The 19,235-nt window shown below is 34.6% G+C and overlaps 1 protein-coding gene across 1 annotated transcript in view; it reads left to right on the top strand.

Annotated features, from left to right (window-relative positions):
* The window catches only part of LOC120636972 (whirlin), a 159,769-nt gene extending 142,357 nt beyond the window's left edge, over nucleotides 1–17,412 (top strand). The window contains exons 16-20 of the mRNA XM_039908551.1: nucleotides 11,792–11,797; nucleotides 12,259–12,339; nucleotides 14,090–14,359; nucleotides 14,895–15,035; nucleotides 16,052–17,412. Of these exons, the coding sequence (XP_039764485.1) occupies nucleotides 11,792–11,797; nucleotides 12,259–12,339; nucleotides 14,090–14,359; nucleotides 14,895–15,035; nucleotides 16,052–16,132 (579 nt within the window). The 3' untranslated portion in view covers nucleotides 16,133–17,412. The remainder of the gene's footprint in view (nucleotides 1–11,791; nucleotides 11,798–12,258; nucleotides 12,340–14,089; nucleotides 14,360–14,894; nucleotides 15,036–16,051) is intronic.
* The last annotated feature ends 1,823 nt before the right edge of the window (nucleotides 17,413–19,235 follow it).

Here is a 19,235-nt window from a genome sequence, read left to right on the forward strand (position 1 = left end):
AATAATAAAATGTAAATCTGGGGCCAATACGCCGGAGGTGTGAGTCAGCGAGCTTTACGAAACCTAGCTGTTTAGCCCAGATATAGCTACTTAGTAATACGTTGATATTTAGTTACTGCGGCTGCACTGTTTACATAACCTAACTTTCACGCAGTATGTCACTCAGCAAGCCGCATAATATTGAGTGAACTTTAGCAACAAGGATATTATATTGCGTTTACATAAATGAACGAAGAAGTGAAGAGTGAGAGTTATTAAGTTTGTATCTCTATCTTTTTTTATAGGTTTACATTATCCTTGCACCAACTTGATGTTGTCCAGCTAGGAATGTCATTACATGGAGTGCTCATATTTTCGGATTCATATCGATACCGAATTCTAAAGTGCCTCAATGTATTTTCAACCGACTTAAGAAAATGGAGGAGTTCTCAATTCGACTATCTGTTTTTTTGCGATTACTCTACCAATTATACACCGATTTTAATGATTCTTTTTTTGTTTGGTACGTCATACTTCAGAGGAAGTCTCATTTTCTACATTTTGCCAAGTAAAATGTAGAAAATTACAAGATACTTTCTATTTTTTAAAAGGCATTTTACTTGGCACCGAATAAAAAATATTGTAGAAAATATTATATATCTTGTTTTATAGTTGTTTTACAATGTCGGTTATTTTTTATCGATATTTTTTTAATTCCTATAATATTGAGAAAAAATAAAATTTCACCATTGGGGTGTATGTCAAGCTTGCATCCTTAGGCTTTATAGTTTTTTCATTTATTGAAAACCGGTGCAAACGCGGGATAAAGCTAGTGTTTAATATAATTATGTTATCTATACTATACAAAAGAAGATAACCAATTCATGAGCATGAAGGACTTGTGTTGAATTTAGATTAAATTTCATAAAAGTACCACGCGCCAGTGCTTGTCTTAAATATCATTTACGGTAACCGTTATACGCTTAAACATATTTCGGTGTTACGGTATTCTTTGATGAGTAGGTAATAAAACAAAGTAGAAAGACTTCTCCCAATTACTAGCGGGTCTGTGAGCACTCTTAAATCTTTAAGGTGGACCGACTTTTCCCACGGACACATCTGTCGAAAACTCGATAAACCGGAAATGTGTAACTTGATAACAAGCACTTGATGTGTCTTAAGCACATTTATTGGGCAGCGTTTTTGACATGAATCCATCCTACCTAATATGATAAAATGACACATAAACTAACCAAAAAGCACAGTTCAAACAGTTTCAACTGTGTCTTTTTATTAGTAATTGTTATCTGTGTCAGGTGCTGCTAAATGAGGTTGAAAGAACTTAAACTATTAATATCTTCGATGTAGTTCTACCAACAAAAAAGGTGTCTGCTTTACATGATTAGTGACGTCAAACGCCTTTTGAAAACATCACAGTTAAAGTATTTTTTAGCTTAAAATGCATATAACTTTACAATGTAATGGTTTTCGTAATATTTAACTTGATCAATAATTAATTATAAGTACCTAACGATTTCACTTAAAAGAAAGTGGTCCATTTATAGTCGCTATTTATATGGGTTAGTGAAGCGTAGGTAGTTCGGTGGTGAGTAAAAGTGAATCTGAATTATAGCCTCTACCTTTAAGTACCTATGTCATTATTATTTTTCAACCAATAGCAGTTTTCACTTTGATAAAGAACAATAGCCATTCTAGTTCAATTTATATTTTATCTCTCAGCAATTTATTTTTATCCCGACAAATTTTACGCTCTTGATTGATATTTCTACCTTTTTTATCTATATATATATATAGATATATATAGATTTAGCTTTCATAACGTTTATATTCGAAAAACTAAATAGACAGCTGGCAGACGATGTATTCCCCTCATCCAGTTAAAATCGTGTAACCATGTGAGCGCGCATTTCGTTACATCGTATAATTTCACTCCATTGATTTTTTCCTAACGCCGCTAAAGAAGTATAACTTCAATATGCTTATAATATCATTCCTTGACCAATTTCTTTAGTGATTGAAGGGGTGGGGTCACTAGCACTGAGAATATCTTGTCAGAAAATCTAATACTTACCTCACAATTTATCGCGTGATCTGTGAATCGATTTGAATATATATCCACACTTGAATATGCTGCCTACCTAGCCCAACGAGGCGTTCGAAATATATATATATGTGCTATATTTCTAAATCTCTGTTAGGCATGTGGTTAATCTAAATTAATCTGTGGTAATTGCCTATTTGCGCAATATGCTCTACATGTTTCTAGTGGCTACATAAAGATAAAGGCGTTCGCGAATAAATTCTGTTCTATTCTAATAAATAAATAAATAATATGATCTGAATCATACTAATATTATAAATGCGAAAGTTTGCATGGGTTTTTCTAATTCAATCATACCAGGGTATCATATCAACCCATTAGGTACCGTCCCACTACAGATTGGTGAACTTCACACGCCACGCCGCACGGCACGCACCGATGTTTTTCGATCGCGAACGCCTGCGATATTTTCATTGTCAAGCAAGTGATATTTTAATTGCTTAAAACCCACATAACTTAGAAAAGTTATGTGTTTTAATACAGAGAGACAGACTTGACATTTTTAAAAGTGCTTATAGACCTCCTGAAAATTTAAATCACCAATAGCCAGTTTTTATATAAACTGACCAAAGCATTTTAATTAAATAGAAAACCATTTAGCCATTTTCCTCAATCACAATTAGTTAAATGATAAAAATTAAACTAATTGTTATTGATTTGCTGCCGTCGACAGTACTTATCCTCCGTCTGCAAAGATCTTCATCAGATTCTCACCAAATTTAAATGAGACTAAGCACGACTATTGGAACCCTTTACCTTTTCAAAGAAAACACACTTATCGAATTAGTTTGTTGTACCTTCTATTTAATGAAGATAGAGATATGTCACCTTAAATTAATGCACTGAAATAACAGGCCAGTAATAAATAGCGTCCTGTTTTATGAACTCAGTAAAGAGCCTACATTTATATCCTTATAAAATAAAGCAGGTAGCACGGAGGTATCACCAAGCTTTTGAAATATGTAGAGATTGCCCATCCAAAGCCACTCAGTGGACTCTTTTAAGTGACATGAATAAAACATTTTACACTTGGGGATTTAAACGTACTTTAAAAGCAACGTAAAGAACGCGTGCAAAGTTTCAAAGATAAGAAGAGGTTTTTTTTATTAATGTTTTATTAGTATTTATTAATAAACGAAACATTCGAAATCAATCCATGTCATACTTTACTTTTCTATTGATTGGATATTCTAATATCGTCTGTAGCCCGACTCAGGAATCGAACTTAGGACCTCGTGTGATCCGTAGTCGAAAATGCTAACTTCTAGATAAACGAGAAAAATGTAATAAAAGTAATCTAAAGGTAAAATTAGGTAAAAAGCACGCAACCAGTCCCCAAAGGTAAGCTATTTTCTCCTTCACTGCTTACATAACTGTTGTACCTATATGAAATCAAAAAATAATACAAAATATAACCACAACATTAATATATACAAAAATATAATAAAAACAGAAACATAAAGAAAGAAGTAGAATACAAGAGGCGGCTTTATCGCTTTATAGCGATCTCTGCCCACCTTTGAATTAGGAAAAAAGAAAAGGAGAATAGACTGCTGGTGGTACAAATTTTAAAATACATACATACGAATAACTACATAATAATACATACACTTAAATTCTAAAGCGAACCGAAAAATAAAAATCTAAAGTTAAGTAAAAATGTTTATAGGTCCTACTTAAGTGCGAGTAATATTTAAGTAGCTACAGCAAAGTTTGACTGACTTTGTAGAATATAACGGGAATGTCAGATTGTGATTCAGCACAAAGATAAAATATTGTAATATCATCATAATTGACTACGAATTGTGGTTTGATAACGTGTATTTGAACAGAGCCAACTCACGTATCTTCTGTTCGGAGGTTATCTCTCGAATAACGGTTTAACAAGTTGTGATATTACGATAGGCAACGATAATGCTTTTATTATTGTTTGGTAAAACCATCCAAGTATACGACTATGAACTTTTATGTTTACTTCATAGTTTTAGACTACGCTTATTTAAGATCTCGTATATTATACCTACGCTGTTCTCAAAGGCTATAATGGGCCAGCGTGGTGGAATGTGGCCTAAAACCTTAGATATTATTAACCTTAAATATTATAAACACTATTTTTATTTATGTTTAACGTTTTTCATGAGCCCCACGGATAAAATTAACCTAAATATTTAATTCTTGTTTTACTGTATAAATGTCCGATATTAGTGAACGCGTAAAAGAAAATATTTTAGTTGGCACCGACTTTAAAATGTTGTAGAAAATATTTATTTCATAATTTTTAGTTGTATAACAAAGTAAGTACTTTAAAAAAAAAAACTACGCTTTTTACTAGGAAGGTTTTCATTCACATCTAAGTTATAATAGTCGAATGTCGACTGCTTATAACCTTCTATATTTTTTTTTTCCGAAGACAGAGCGGTAATGCTTAAGGAGCTCTCTCGACACTTCACAATCAGCTCCTTTATTGTGACGAGCATAAATTGCTTACCATATTTATACCATAATGGAAACGCAACCAGTGTAATACTTTTTATTGTGTAGTTCCGGTGGCCATCCGTGGTGTTTACCATCACTTTCACATAGTGTGGTGGTGCCAAATGACGCTTTTCAATAGAAAATGCTCAAGTTACTTTAAAAAATACTCAAATAGCTATAGGCGTCCCTATAATATTCTTAATTTCTCCAGGATCCCTTCCACAGATCTTAAGCTGATAAAAATAAGACCACATTGGAAGTATACCGTCTCAAACAGAAAACTATTTTGTCAAAAAGCTTTATAAATGACGGAGTTCTGAGCTAACAAACATTAAAAAAATTATAATTTAAAATACACCCAAATTGAGAAACTCTTTTTATATAAGTCGGTTAAAAAGAAGGATTTTTAATGACCAGCCGAAAGATTTTGTAAAAAAAAACTATTGATTGACTTTTTAATATTAAGTTCGAATAGGAATAGTTTAGTTTTACTAAACTACCTGAAATCGTCGACTCAACATCTGCCAATATAAAAATCATCTTTTTAATACACTAACGTTCTTCCTCGCACTAATGCTTTTTCGATACGCTAACAAACTTCTGCAATATAAAAATAGAAGCAGTCGTGCCAACAACATTTAGTTCCTTTTATTTGAAGGTATTCTTCAATCTCATTTTATTGAATGCTTTCCTTTTTCCATTATGGTTTTCGGTTTCCAATTCAAATACTTACCACGCGACCAAATACACTTTTACTACACATTGGGTACATTTTGTGTGAGATACACTTATAAAGGGAAATGAAATCTTGAAAAGCCTGTAATTGAAACTTTTGGCTTCAATATATTTAGATATTTGTATATTTAGATATTCATAGGGCAGATTTTACTAAAAAAAAGATGGTCCTTTGTGGCACACTGTTCCCAACAATTCTTTGAATATATTGTTTCTACACAATATTATAATTAACACATTATGTACCAAATGAATATTAGAAGTAAAGGGATATAAGTACGCTACAAAAGGCGGCCTTGTCGCTTAGTAGCGATCCTTGCCATGCAACCTTAGGATTAGGAAAGCACGTCCTTTTTAAAATATGTCATTATTTTCATCGATATCTAAAAATAATAGGTTATATTGTTGTCGTTTATAGTTACATACAGCGAAACGTTAGTTAGTTACGCGGAATATTAAACTCGAATCACATAAAATTCTATACAAAATTCTATTCAGGTGACTTTTTTTATGTTAAAGACTGAATTTTTGTTTCCTTTTACTAATAATTGGTACTGGAATTTATTTCACAGACATCAATCACTTACGCGACATTAATTCAAAATGTTCTGAATCAATATTTTATATGTACTTTAGTTACATGTATTGTTTCAAACGGTTCTGGGTCATTACTATACCTTATTAAATTTATTGGTAGTATTGCTACAAACACAGGCTTGATGTTTCGCAAGAGCTTATAGCAGAAAAAGTCTACTTTCAATGCATTACTTTGGATATTGATCTCTCTTGTTCTTATTCTATTGACTGTAATTAAAGTTATATTGCTACACCTACCGAATCTGATACAACAGTTTAAACATGTTTCATATCCATTATATCATATCACATTTGAACTAAAAACTATACTTGGTTTTATTCAGTATTCATTATTGCCTTGCATAATCGAGACATTGTATCAGTTCGTAAGAACTATATAGCATTTCATTTCCTCATTACAACTACGCACTGATAAGAAAAGAATCTCTTTCCGGTATTGGTTTTTCTTTCCATCCTTTCTCACTTCAGGCAAAAGTTTATGGAAGTCTTTTGACCGAAATGTTCAGTGTTTTTAACTTAGGCTGTTTCTTAGGCGCACTCTTTTATACATCGAAGTGCATCCCGATCCATTCATCTCATCTTTATGTCCAAGCCTATTGGTTAAAAACTTCTGCATTTTATAAATCACCTATTCTTGGCTTACTTAAAGTGAAACCTCTCCCTCCTCTAGCTCGATGCCCAGTATCAGCTACTTCCATTTGACCAGATCCTACGCAATCCAAAAGTAATCCGTTTGACTTCTAGACAATTCCAATTGTCTTGCACGCTAGAGTCCTTAGAATACTGAAGGCATTATTAATAATAAGTAATAAGTTCTATCACCTATTCCACCTTCCACCTTTTTATTATAAGTTCCTTTCAATTCAAAATTTGAACTAATTATGAAAATTAATCTTAATTTACTCCGCGAAAAGTAGGAGAATCTGTATGGTGTTATATATTTATAATTTCTTCAATCTTTATTTTCCAAACCAAACAGATCTTCGACAATGCACCCTCTACGCACGTTTCGCTCCGAAACCGGAGCCTTCTCAGAAGAAGTTGACTTTACAATAAATAATTATTGTTCTATTACTAATTAACATTAATTAATTGTAAAGTCAAATTACGCGTATTACATCTACGCGTAGTAGCCTGCCTGCTAGCATCGATATAAAATGAACTGTCATGCGGAACAACGTTCCGTGTCCAGAGGTAGAGAATTTCAGCTTTAACTTTGTGCAAATAAGAAACATCTTACTCCGATGTTCATGTATTTCCGTACTCGAAAACGACTCCTCGATTGCGAGCGGGCAAATCTTGTACATAGGCTACTGTAATAAGCAGCAGGCAGCAGTACAAGGTTAACTCGTGAACACGCTTGGTGCTCTTTTAACGCTTAGCACCACCGATTCGGTGCCACTTTGTTTATTCTATGCCTAAGTCTATGCAAAGTCATATATTTTTTATAGCCCGATAACTATTTTTAATTAATTAAAAATCATGCGTTACTTACGCATTACAAAAAAATTAAGTATCTTTCTAACTATATTTTCTAAAACGTGCTAAAAGATACTAGCAATCTATGTATCTTCATAAATGCATTGCAGCTTTTCACACCAGTATAGCGCGTAGATATAACTTTGCCGCTCATTATTTTAGTCCGCCGTTAGCCATAGGAAGCAATTACATAGTGTTATGAACAATTAAGTATGCATTGCTTGCCAAAAGTGTCCATTATCCTCAACAGCTCTATTATCTATACCTTCTACAAAATACAAAAGACTATGAGCATTAAGTAGGCGTTCATATATGTGTTTCTGTGTGGTAGCCGCTTTAAAACCTGCATTTTTTTTCGTTATATTACTAACTAAATAACTTTGTAATGTAAAAAAACCATTAGTTCGTTCGCATATGTCTGAACTAAATAAGACAAAGTATAGAACAAAACAAAAATACTACACCCTTCTGACAGGGCTTCTTAAAAAAATATCAAAAACAATATTATCCTAAGAGGAACACGTAATCACCGCTACATTAATTAGTATTCTGAGGAGTAAAAAAAAATTCGACATACGTGTGCCACTTGTCTTCTAGTTTGCTTACACTAAAATACACAATTTTCCTTTAAATTACCGATAAAACGATATATATATTTAGATTGCTTTGTGTGTGTTGTGTTTAATGTCGATAGAATTATAAAATATCCAAACGATACATATATCGATACTTTTTAGCACTTCCACCACATCCTTAAAGGCACATCTGGCAAAATGGTTGCGAATAACCGTTACATCCCGAGTTAGCGCTCTCCTTATTAAGCGCAACTTGAACTTCGAAAGGACCCTGGGAAGTGTGTCAGAATACAGAATTAAATGGTTGCACAAGCCGTACAAGTTTTATGAATTTCAAATGTCTACCCGACTGTACTTGAGGCGGGGATAGCCTAGTAAAATAGCGGTGATGCCCTTATGGTAAGGACTTCGGCTTTCCATTCGGGGGAACCGAGTTCCATATCCGGCACGAACCTCTCACCTTTCAGCAATTCTTCAGGCTTCATTTCACTTTTAAGCAATTAAATATCACTTGTTTTAACGGTGAAGGAAAACATCGTGAGAACTGCTCGCCTGAAAGTCCTCCAATGTTCTCAAAGGAGTGTGAACACTAGCAATCCGCACTTTGCCAGCGTGGACTACGGCCGAAACTCATCATAAGGAGGAGACCCGTGAGAATATTGTGGAGAACTGTCAGACGTGAAGGTTTCCTCACGATGTTTTCCTTCACCGTTGAAGCAAGTGACATTTTGCCCTATAGTGGGCCATTACTGGTTTAATAATGATGGTGATTTACTTGATGGAAAGTCTCCAACATATGTTGGATAAGACGACCTAATTATTGGTAATGCACAAATACACAAATATATATATATATATATATTTAATTTTCTTACCCATAGCGACTGGCATGTGTTCAGTTCTTATTCAAGAAGTAAAATACTCTCCCGCGATCGATAAAAGGCCCATCACCGTATCCAATATAAAAACTGTCTAAGTATCAATTATCAATGTCGATTCAACTCTTCCTACGTAAAAAAGTTACAAGTTACAAACTCACAGACAGTAATTTATGAGTTGTACAACTTTAAATATTATTTGCTTTCAACGAATATATATGAATACGAAGATATTATTGGCATTCGACAAGAGTCATTTCTATATGGTATGGAGATCTGGATGGCGCAAGCCCATAGTAGCTCGGGTACTAAACTAAAGTAGTACTTGGAATCGTCTTTCGTGTTTAGCATGTATGTGGATAGTGTAGAGGTGGATAAATCCTGTTTTAATACTTAATAGGTTCGCGCTTGAGGACTGTCTGATACAATCAGTTACGAGGTTTAGGGCCACGGTTGCTTAAAAATGCCTTTTCACTCTTGCTTTGAAGGCTCTAAGGTTGCACGTAAATGCTAAATAATGCCAATGAGTGTTCGACATCTTAATGGTACAATAGATCTGAAACGTGGATTGAAAACGCTTCGTAGTTGTTGTCGGAATATTAACCACATAAGATACGTAATAACCCTGCCGATCATTATTAAATAATTTATGTATAGAAATAAAAACCTATCAGTTCGTAAGTTACCTCTGAGATAACGTACTGTTCTGTGGAAATAAAATAGGAATTACAGCTAGCACTATGGCAGAGCGACACCGTATCGCGCCATGTCTTCAGCCGATAGGATCACCTTGTTTATAGAGGCTCTAACGAGGCACGCCTTGTCCTGCGAGGATACAGGCTACGATAGCCAGCGGTGCCATTGTGATTCAGCTATCGGGATCGTTTTCTATAAATAAACTGTTAAATTCATATAGTTTGAGACTCAACTAAAAAACTCAACGCAAAAGCCTCACAGTTGCAGCTGGGCGCTATATTGCAAATGTCCAAGCGTTGTTTTTCCTATCGCAAAGTGCGATTTTTAATAAAAGGAAATAACATTAGAAACTAAAGTTTTGGATTTTCAGTAAGTGTTGCTAATTAGATAAATCTTAACGTAATAGGTCTATAACGATAAATAATGGATAAGCGAGATATTGAGCCAATCCTGAAGAGTAATTGTCTTATTTTGTATTTTCATCCTTTTAGTTTTTACTGGGCGATTTTATTGATAGCTCATCGCGTGAAATTTCTATGGGCTAATCTCCTTTACATTACATTCAGCTAATGCAAGGATTGATTTAAAAAAAAAATCTGGAACGCATTGTGTTTGAACTAAATGCTAATTAATGGTTATGCGTTAAAAAAAGAATCGAATCTAAATACAAACTTTCAATTCAAAAATTATCTTTAGGAATGAACATCAAAATATCGTTTCTTAATCCCAACTCAAAACTAGCCCGCGACTTGAATCTTGTTTTTTTTTTGGATTTTTCGCAATCTTGCGGCAAACTTTGCATTTCCCGGGATAGAAATGACCACCTCTAGAATGAAAAGCTGCAAGTGCCAAATTTCATCAAGATTGGTGCCTAATTAGCATTATACGTAACAAACAAATAAACAAACAGGCTCACTTCCACATTCGTAATAATAGTATGGATACACTTTATCGCAGACACATCCATCTGCTGCCCTAGTCACGGTTTTGTTTTAAAGGAAGATATATATATAACAGAACACTCTGATAAGTAACACAGAACAGTAGAATACCTAGTACTTATAAACATGTAGGTACTTCTTATAAACATGTAGGTACTTAGTATAAAATTACCTGTAATTCATCTGCCGATATCGCAAGAAAAAAATCCTCGTATCTCTTCACATCGAAAGTCTTCGTAATTGTGCGAACACGAAAATGTACAGTCGTTAATTATTGTTGATACTGATGATCCTCTTTTCAACTCGAAGCTCATAGCAACAGGATTGCTAATTTTCATAGTACAATTGAAGAGGTTAAAAATAAACTTCTATGAAACAGATATGGTTTCTTGCTATTTTTTAAAGAAACTTTTGTATTTTTATATCATACAGAAATCCGTGACCCCATTAAATGTTAAATATTCTATAACAGCTCATGCTATAGTTTTCACTGTGTATATTTTATGATAACTAGGCTATTACACATAATATAAAAATACATTGTCTTAAGAATTATCACAAATGAAACGGGCGCAGTTGGTGAAAATCCGGCGACGGCAAAACACAATAGGCTAAAAATTGTTGCACCAAGATGTTAGCAAATGCTATGACGGATTTAAAATTATACCTATGTAGAAATATATCTTATGTCAGTAGGCAACATTGCAAAAAGCATTAAAAAAATAACAATCTGTTTCGACTTATAGGTCCCTAAAGAGGCGACTAATGAAATATTTTGTGCAACTGAAAAAAATACTCGAATTTTATCGAATTTAGTGTAGCAAATCCTTGATAATATAGTCGTTGTTAATGCATACAAAAACAAAACTATTTAAAATAGGTATGAAAACGAATAAGTACCCATAAATGTAATTTATACTTTTTTTACCACCGTGCTTATGACAAATTCCCACCTAAATCGAAATAAAATAGGTAGTTCGTTAAATCCAAAACATTAAGAACACATACCTATACAACGGTAAAGAGTTTATATGTATTAAACATCGACGCAGAAAATTGGGTATCACCTACTGAGTTCTTTCTAAGATATGATAAAACGAGTTGATCTTATACGCTTGTTGATCTTATATCGAGGGCGGTGCGGAAAAAATTATTTCTGTGATTTTGTATTTTATTTTATTACTTGCTTCTAAAATACTGTTTATATACTATAGCAGTAATGCTTGAGACCTAATAACACATCCCATATTGTCCAAGATGACATAGAGGTAACCTATTGTTTGTTATTTGTTTCATGCATCTTCTAAATCACAGGATCAGGTATGTAACACGACAACAAATACGTTCAGTTAAAATACTTATTAATTCTATATATATTCTTAGATTTAATATTATATAACTAATTTACATTATCCTATCTATAAGCTTGGCCAGCAGTTTGATAATCTAATTTAGAAGTAGTTCTTGCTAAGTGTGCATAATCTTGGGTTGTATGCGTGTGTTAATAATTACCTAATAAGTAAAAATATTTCATGAATGGTAATCTCATACAGAAACATTACAATTTAGTCAATATTTGCTAGTCCCCCTTTTTCGATCCTGCATTTAATTAGGAGGTGAACTTGTTGTATCTAGTTGATGGATAGTTTTAGCAGTCTCCGTCAATGTGGGCATTGAATACGCAAGTACTAGGCGTGGGTTGGGTCGAATCAGGCGTAAGTGTTGCGCTCTGGATCTCTGACGGAGTGAGGTTCAAGCGCTGAGTGAGTGTGATGTTTCAGTGCGGCTATCTCGACGGTCTGCGCTCATCACTCGGTGGCTGGACGCAGAAAGTAAAATCATGGTACTGGGGACGACCTCTAGTAAGTTGCCCGGCCTCCCGCCGACGACAATCGGCAAACTGTCCTAGCACAATGACAACTCTTTCTTTTGCACGATGTTCAAAATTAAAGTTCTTCTATTCAAAATTCTCGCTTCAAACGGAACGATGCTTGGTGTTAGAAAGTTTAATATTACCTTATATGTTTTCACTTTTTTTATCGTTGCACTCCATTTCAATGTTTAATTTACAATTTGTGTCAAGTTTTGTTTTGTTTGTTTGTTCATCAAAAACTCAGAGTAGTGACGCACATTTTAATTGATTCGGTTATTTCATTCGCCTGTAGAGTCCTATACCTATAATGTCTTGAATGGGTAAAGCTAACATGCTGCATGAATAATTTAGAAAAAGTTCATTATTAGAGTGCGATTGATAGGAAATAGATTTTTTTTTAGATGCAAGTAACATTATAAATCTGATAACGATGACGGTATGTTTGCAGTTCGAATTTTATTATTTTGAACATATGTTATTTTCGAAACCGACTTCAATGTTATATTATTGCAGAAAGTGTTTTTAAGTAAAAGTAAAGTGTGAAATTTTAAACTGTGATGATTACTTTGTCCGTTGAGAGAAAATACTTAATAAATAGAAATAGACTTTACACTCTTGCAAATTAAAACAGTACAATAATTATCAACAGCCGGGGAGATAACGAAAAAAATTAAATGGCGAGTTCACAACCCTCCTCCTTTTTTGAAGTCGGTTAAACATGGTGCATGGTGGCAGAAAAAATTATATACATGTTTCATAACGATTAATTTTGAAATGTCGCATATAAGCGAGCTTCGTATTTTTATTTATATTTCTTATCTAAGTTTATAAGTATATAATTTTAATGTTCTGGATTCGCTGCGTAGGTCCACCAATTGGGTTAATAACTTCTCATTACGAACATACACTTGTAAAATATACCTTTGTACCACGCCACCGAGTGATCGAAACGCATGTTTCCAAGCCTCCAGCTCACATGTCACTTACAGCTTCTTGATACATTTGACGTACAGATCACAGACATAGTAACTGAGAGGCACAAGGATGTACTCATGTGAGTCCTGATTTATGCCAAGTATCTGCTATTAACTCTGTTGTCGCGAACTCCCCTTTGCCGCCCAGCTACACTTGTCCTCAATTAGAGCACTCAACTGTAGAGGCTGATCCAAACTTGCTGTTGTTAGCGTAGTATACTGTATTCAATATTAGTGTGGATGTGGTATATAGACACTAGGCCTTTATTTTCATTAATAAGCCCTAAGGGATTATATAGATGTTAAGGCCTAGTTTGGACAGCAAAAATCAGCCAATTACTCTTAAGCATCTTAGACCCAAATCAGTAACATCATGGTAACAGGATGAATGACTCTGATGATCAGAATTTGGATTTTGTCTTGCCTAGGACGCACGTTCGGCGTCGGTTGTTGTCATTTATCCCTGATACTAATTGTTACATTTGAGTTTGAGTTCGTTACTTAAGTCCGCCAACCCCCATTGAAGCAGCCAGGTGGATCTAAGCTCTGAACTCGCAAACCTCTCCCCCTACGATAGAGAAGACCTATGCCTAGCATTGGGGCAATAGAATTAATAATTAATAATGCTATACTTACTTAATTTTATAATAGAAAAAGCTTGAAATTTTTACCTTTGGATAAGATAGTTTACAAAGATCAAATCCAATTATTATTTGCCATTCGGTTGTCAGTTTAGGAACGTTTTAAGTACAGTCATATCGACAGGACATGGCCCACAAGTTATCGCGTAGCTTCGACATGAAAGAAGAAGGTGGTGCATTACTTGAGGATCGAGGTGGGATCCGCAGGCACCAGTCCATGCAGCGACTACAACATGGCGAAGCGCAGATGGACGAAGGCAGAGCAGCGAGAGTCGTGCCCGATCATCATGGCAACCTGCATATTACGGTGAAGAAGACCAAGCCTATCCTTGGCATCGCGATAGAAGGCGGCGCCAATACTAAACACCCCTTGCCAAGAATTATTAACATCCACGTAAGTTATGCATTTAATCGATGTGTGGGAAACATTCCTTATGCCTGATTTTTAATTGTGTTTGTTGAAAAATGTGTGCAGCGATTGCTAAACTTTACATAGAAAATACTTGCTTTGGTTGAAATTCAAAATTAATATTTCAAAATATCTTAAACATATTTGCGACTTGCGGAATAATTCAGTTATTTTTTAAAGACTTAACAACCGGTTCATCTTCATACATAATAAATCATTTGGCAACGACTATAACTGAACTGATAGGTCGCCACGGTATACCAATTGTCAGAAAAATTACTAAATATCCCGGGTTGTTCTTACAGTGGCGTTCACATCTTATGTCAAAAGGCAATAGGTTCCTACCGATCCCAACAATTTTTTTTAATCTGTAATATGAGTATTACAATGTGTAGGATTTTTGATCAGGGTAGTTACAAATAGGGTTTGCACTGACGATTAACCAGAGGCTAAACTGTATGTTTGTTTTAATTAAGTTAAAGAAGGTAATCATTATAGTTATTACATATTTTTTTTTCAGGAACATGGGTCAGCGTTTGAAGCAGGGGGTTTAGAAGTAGGCCAACTAATTTTGGCGGTGGATGGAAATCGAGTAGAAGGGATGCAACATCAAGAAGTCGCTCGGCTTATTGCAGAATCCTTTGCGCAAAGAGATAAACCGGTACGTATGTTGAAACTGTTCAAAGTCGTGATTGCTCAGCAATTATTTACAGGCGGTTCACTACTGTGCTATGAAAATTAATCATTATCTTCGTCAAACTATAACCGGGCCCACTACAATGCTCAGGTCTTAAAATAAGAAGAGTTAAGGCCGTAGTCCATTGCGTTGACAAAGTGCAGATTTGTAGACTGTACACGCCTTTGAGAACAGTATGGAGAACTATCAGGCATGAAGGTTTGCTCACGATGCTTTCCTTTGCCGATAAAGCAAGTGATATTTAATCACTAAATCTAAAATGTCAATTCCTAATACTCCGTAACTTTTAAAATTACTTTTATAATTACACACTCAGACCTAACAGAATTGGTCCCAAATCCCAATTAATTATTCCAGATTTTTCATCAGAATTTCTCAATTTTTTTACGATATATCTGCTCAAACTTTCAATCGATTTATTTCCACCCCGGGAGCATAACGAACCAAACAAAAAGAATTACGCATACCGATCGTTCGAGTCGTGAGTTATGGTCGTGAGCTAGTAAATCACTTCCAGTTTTTCCCGTATTTTCCAATTCCCAAGGAAACTTTTTCAACTTTTACTTCCTCATAACTTTTTTCGGACTATTACAAACAATAAAAAATGTTGATTTAGGATTGTGGTGATATGTTATATGTACTCCTTATTTAGCCTCCTTTTTTGAATCATTTAAATATCAATCGCTTCAGCGGTGAAGGCAGACATCGTGATGCAATCTGCGTATCTGCGAGTTGTCCACAATGTTTTCAAGGACACGTGAAGTCTAACAATCCGCACTGGGCTAGTGTGGTGGACTACAACCTAGAGCCTTCTCATTCTTAGAAAAGAGCCGTACTCTGAATCGGGCTATCAAATGCAGGATAAATCAAAACCTGAAAAGGGTCCTATAGATTAGCAAAAAGAAGCTTTAAGAAGTTTATAAATATAAGTATTAAGTATAAATGAATATTTAAAACAAAGACATTATTTTTCATTGCAGGAGATAGAATTTTTAGTCGTCGAAGCAAAGAAGTCCAACCTGGAGCCAAAGCCGACGGCCCTTATTTTCTTGGAGGCCTAACATCTACTTTCCCTCCCCGCCAGCGACCCTCCGACCGCGCTGGGCAACGCGATGTCGGAGGTCGACCTCACCGCGCACACCACGGAATAGCCAACTCCAACCTGCGCTGTCACATGCTCTTCTGAACGTCCAATCGGCGCTAAAAGCTTTTCGCGGATCGCTAAAACACAAGCAACAGTGTCCAGCTTTGTTGCTAAACGGTTTCGCGCGTCTTGCGAAACAGTCGATGAAACGTACGCTCTACAGAGATAAAACGTCAATAAAATAGATGATGTACTTTAAAACATTCAACTATTCCTGTCCTGACGTTGCAACGGACTGAAATGAGAAAAAAACGCAGGTATCCTTAAGTAGGCTATACGAAATTAATGGCACAGGGGAGGCATATTTTAATAATATTAAAATCTTGCAACAATAATATAAACAAGAAACGCAGAAACTTGAAAAATTTATCCCAAGTACACTGCCCAAGAAAATTAACGGTTCTCGTAATAAAAAGTCCCACTTTTTTTCACCGGGATTTTATGAATAGTATCAAAATTTTTGAAATTCTTTTCTAGAATGTAGAGTTACCAATTTTACCGGTAGTCTGTGACTGAATTTTATAAGAAATCTCCTAACTTTTAAAGATTATAATTAAAATACTAAAAATAATTTCAATTTCGAATAAGTCACAAGTAAAAAAATTACAAATAAGCACATTTGATACAGTACTACAAACTAAATAGAACGAATTATAACAGAAGAGTATATCATACACAGTGCTAATTTCGTATAGATTGGCATTGATGCTATGGGCACAACGTTTCACAACACATCGGTTCTTGAATCGTATTTCCATCTAGTAGTTTCAGTAGAGTTCGTCTAGAGCTTACAATTGGCGCATTTTCATGTCACTTGCGTCATCCATGTGCCATCAACGTTGCAATCGATCCAGCCTCGGTTCTGGAGACGAATCATTTGGTTCAGCCTTGGGTAAGATAGTTGGTTCAGCCTCGCGGTAAGCATTCGGTTCATCTCATCACAGGTCGTTGTACCGAAGGTACTCACTAGAGGAACGCCCTAGGGGCCCATCATCCTTGTCATCAGTAGAGCAGAGCTTGCAGCACGCAACGCACTCTTAAGCAAGCTGTCCTTACTTACATGCGATTTTAGATAAACAGCATTTGAAAAACCTATCAACATTTATTTACGGGAATTTAATACTACTTACATTTGTACAGTCATTATCAACGTAAGTTGGTTACTTTTTTTTTGAGGAATTTTAAAGAAACACTCGAGTCTCGAATGTCTATCAGTTTTGTGCAGCTTGCTTAAAGAGTTGCACATACGAGTAAAAGTGCGTTAAACATCTCATTCCATTGGTAGTTAAGCGGTGAGTTAAGAAAATTGTGGCGGAGAGGGATTTTAGCCCACTCTTATTAACGGGATACGTAGAATTAAGTGAATGTGTGCATTGTAATCAATTTTATGTTAGATGTTAGTTACAAATTAAATTGACTTTTATATTATAGTAGATCGTCACAAATGAAAACGCAATTCAAAAAGTGATCTTTAGATGCTTTTCATATACCTAAACGTAATCAAAAGAAATGTATTAACCGACAAGACATTCCCAATCCACTCACTACCACAAATATTGTACCGGAGATATTCATTTAATACAATAGTTAAGAATTAATTATATTTTTTGGCCATTTTCCGATATAAAATACGTAGACCTGCCTTTAGAATCTTTCCTTACCTGTGAGGATTGTTATCATTTAAAACTGCTTTGGAATTTACGAAAAGAATGTCTGTGGTTGCCTTTTTGTTATAAGAAATAAACATATACAATTTTTTAAATATATTATTTATGACCAAAGCGAGAGATATCACGACTTTTAACGGCTACAAATTATTCCCGACGGACCTGTCCCAGTAATATTGCACTGCTGTGAATTTCATTCTATGGAAAGATAATAACTACGAATACCTACAAAATTATAAATTTTCTAGTTGTAGTGTATGGATTGGAAATTTTCTTTTATGAATATTTACTTGGATATTAAAAGTGATTTTAAATATATTGGTGACGTACCTATAGATAGATGTCAGTGTTTGCTAATGCTTTTGAATCTGTACCTACAGCGCATCGGCTCTGTAGATATATTCACCGTTACTTATACGTTCACAAATTAATACTTATCGTGTAATATATTATAACCGAACCTTTTAAAAATTGTTTTATCTGAAATGCATTTAAAGTATTGTAAATATTAAATACATAATATAATGTAACCTTAAGTTGTAAATATATTTGAATGTATTGTAAAAAGATATTATATTTCATGAAGTTAGTGCCAAAGCGTACAGTCCCTCAGGTAATTTACAGTGAAGGTTCGTTATAGTTAAATTAATGAATATTAGTACCGTTTGTAGTATAATTAACATGACCTACATTATTTATAATTTTTTTTTAATATATTAAAAACAGTATAATGCCAATGCGTGCACATTATAATAACGTATTAAAGATGCTGATGAAATTGTTCCGATTTTGCTGCGCATCAGGTATAGGTACCTATTTATATGTACAGTTATATGTGAGATTTCAATGCTCCAGGTATATTTGCCAAAAGAGGAGTAAACTGGTTTTTTCTCTACCATGTGTTACGATGCGCATTCTCGCTGCGCAGCGGAACAGTTCAAATAGCAACCTGTGGATATTTCCTGACAGGTTCATAAATCAGAACAGTCAAAAAATCCATACAGCTTACAAATCTATCTGAGGCCTTGTTTCTTTATCACATTAATTTGTGTCGTAGACAAAATGCAATAATATCCAATTATTAGATTTGAATCCCACAGGGAATCCGGGCCTTAATTTAGAAGTAGATACGTTATGTGAGTTAAATTATTTATTTTATAAGTTAAAAAATAGTTTTATAGGTGCATTGCATGCACGTGGTTTTTTTCATGCCTTAAATAGACAATCACGGTTTAGGCAGATTGTCATGAATACATAAACGGTGCTCTCGTAAGTCGTTAATTTATCTGTAACATGCCTAACAGTTTTCTAAGTTCATCTTACATAAAATATTAAATACGCTTATATAATTGG

The sequence above is a fragment of the Pararge aegeria genome, chromosome 3 (genome assembly GCF_905163445.1).
Source record: "Pararge aegeria chromosome 3, ilParAegt1.1, whole genome shotgun sequence".
Taxonomy (NCBI): Eukaryota; Metazoa; Arthropoda; class Insecta; order Lepidoptera; family Nymphalidae; genus Pararge; species Pararge aegeria.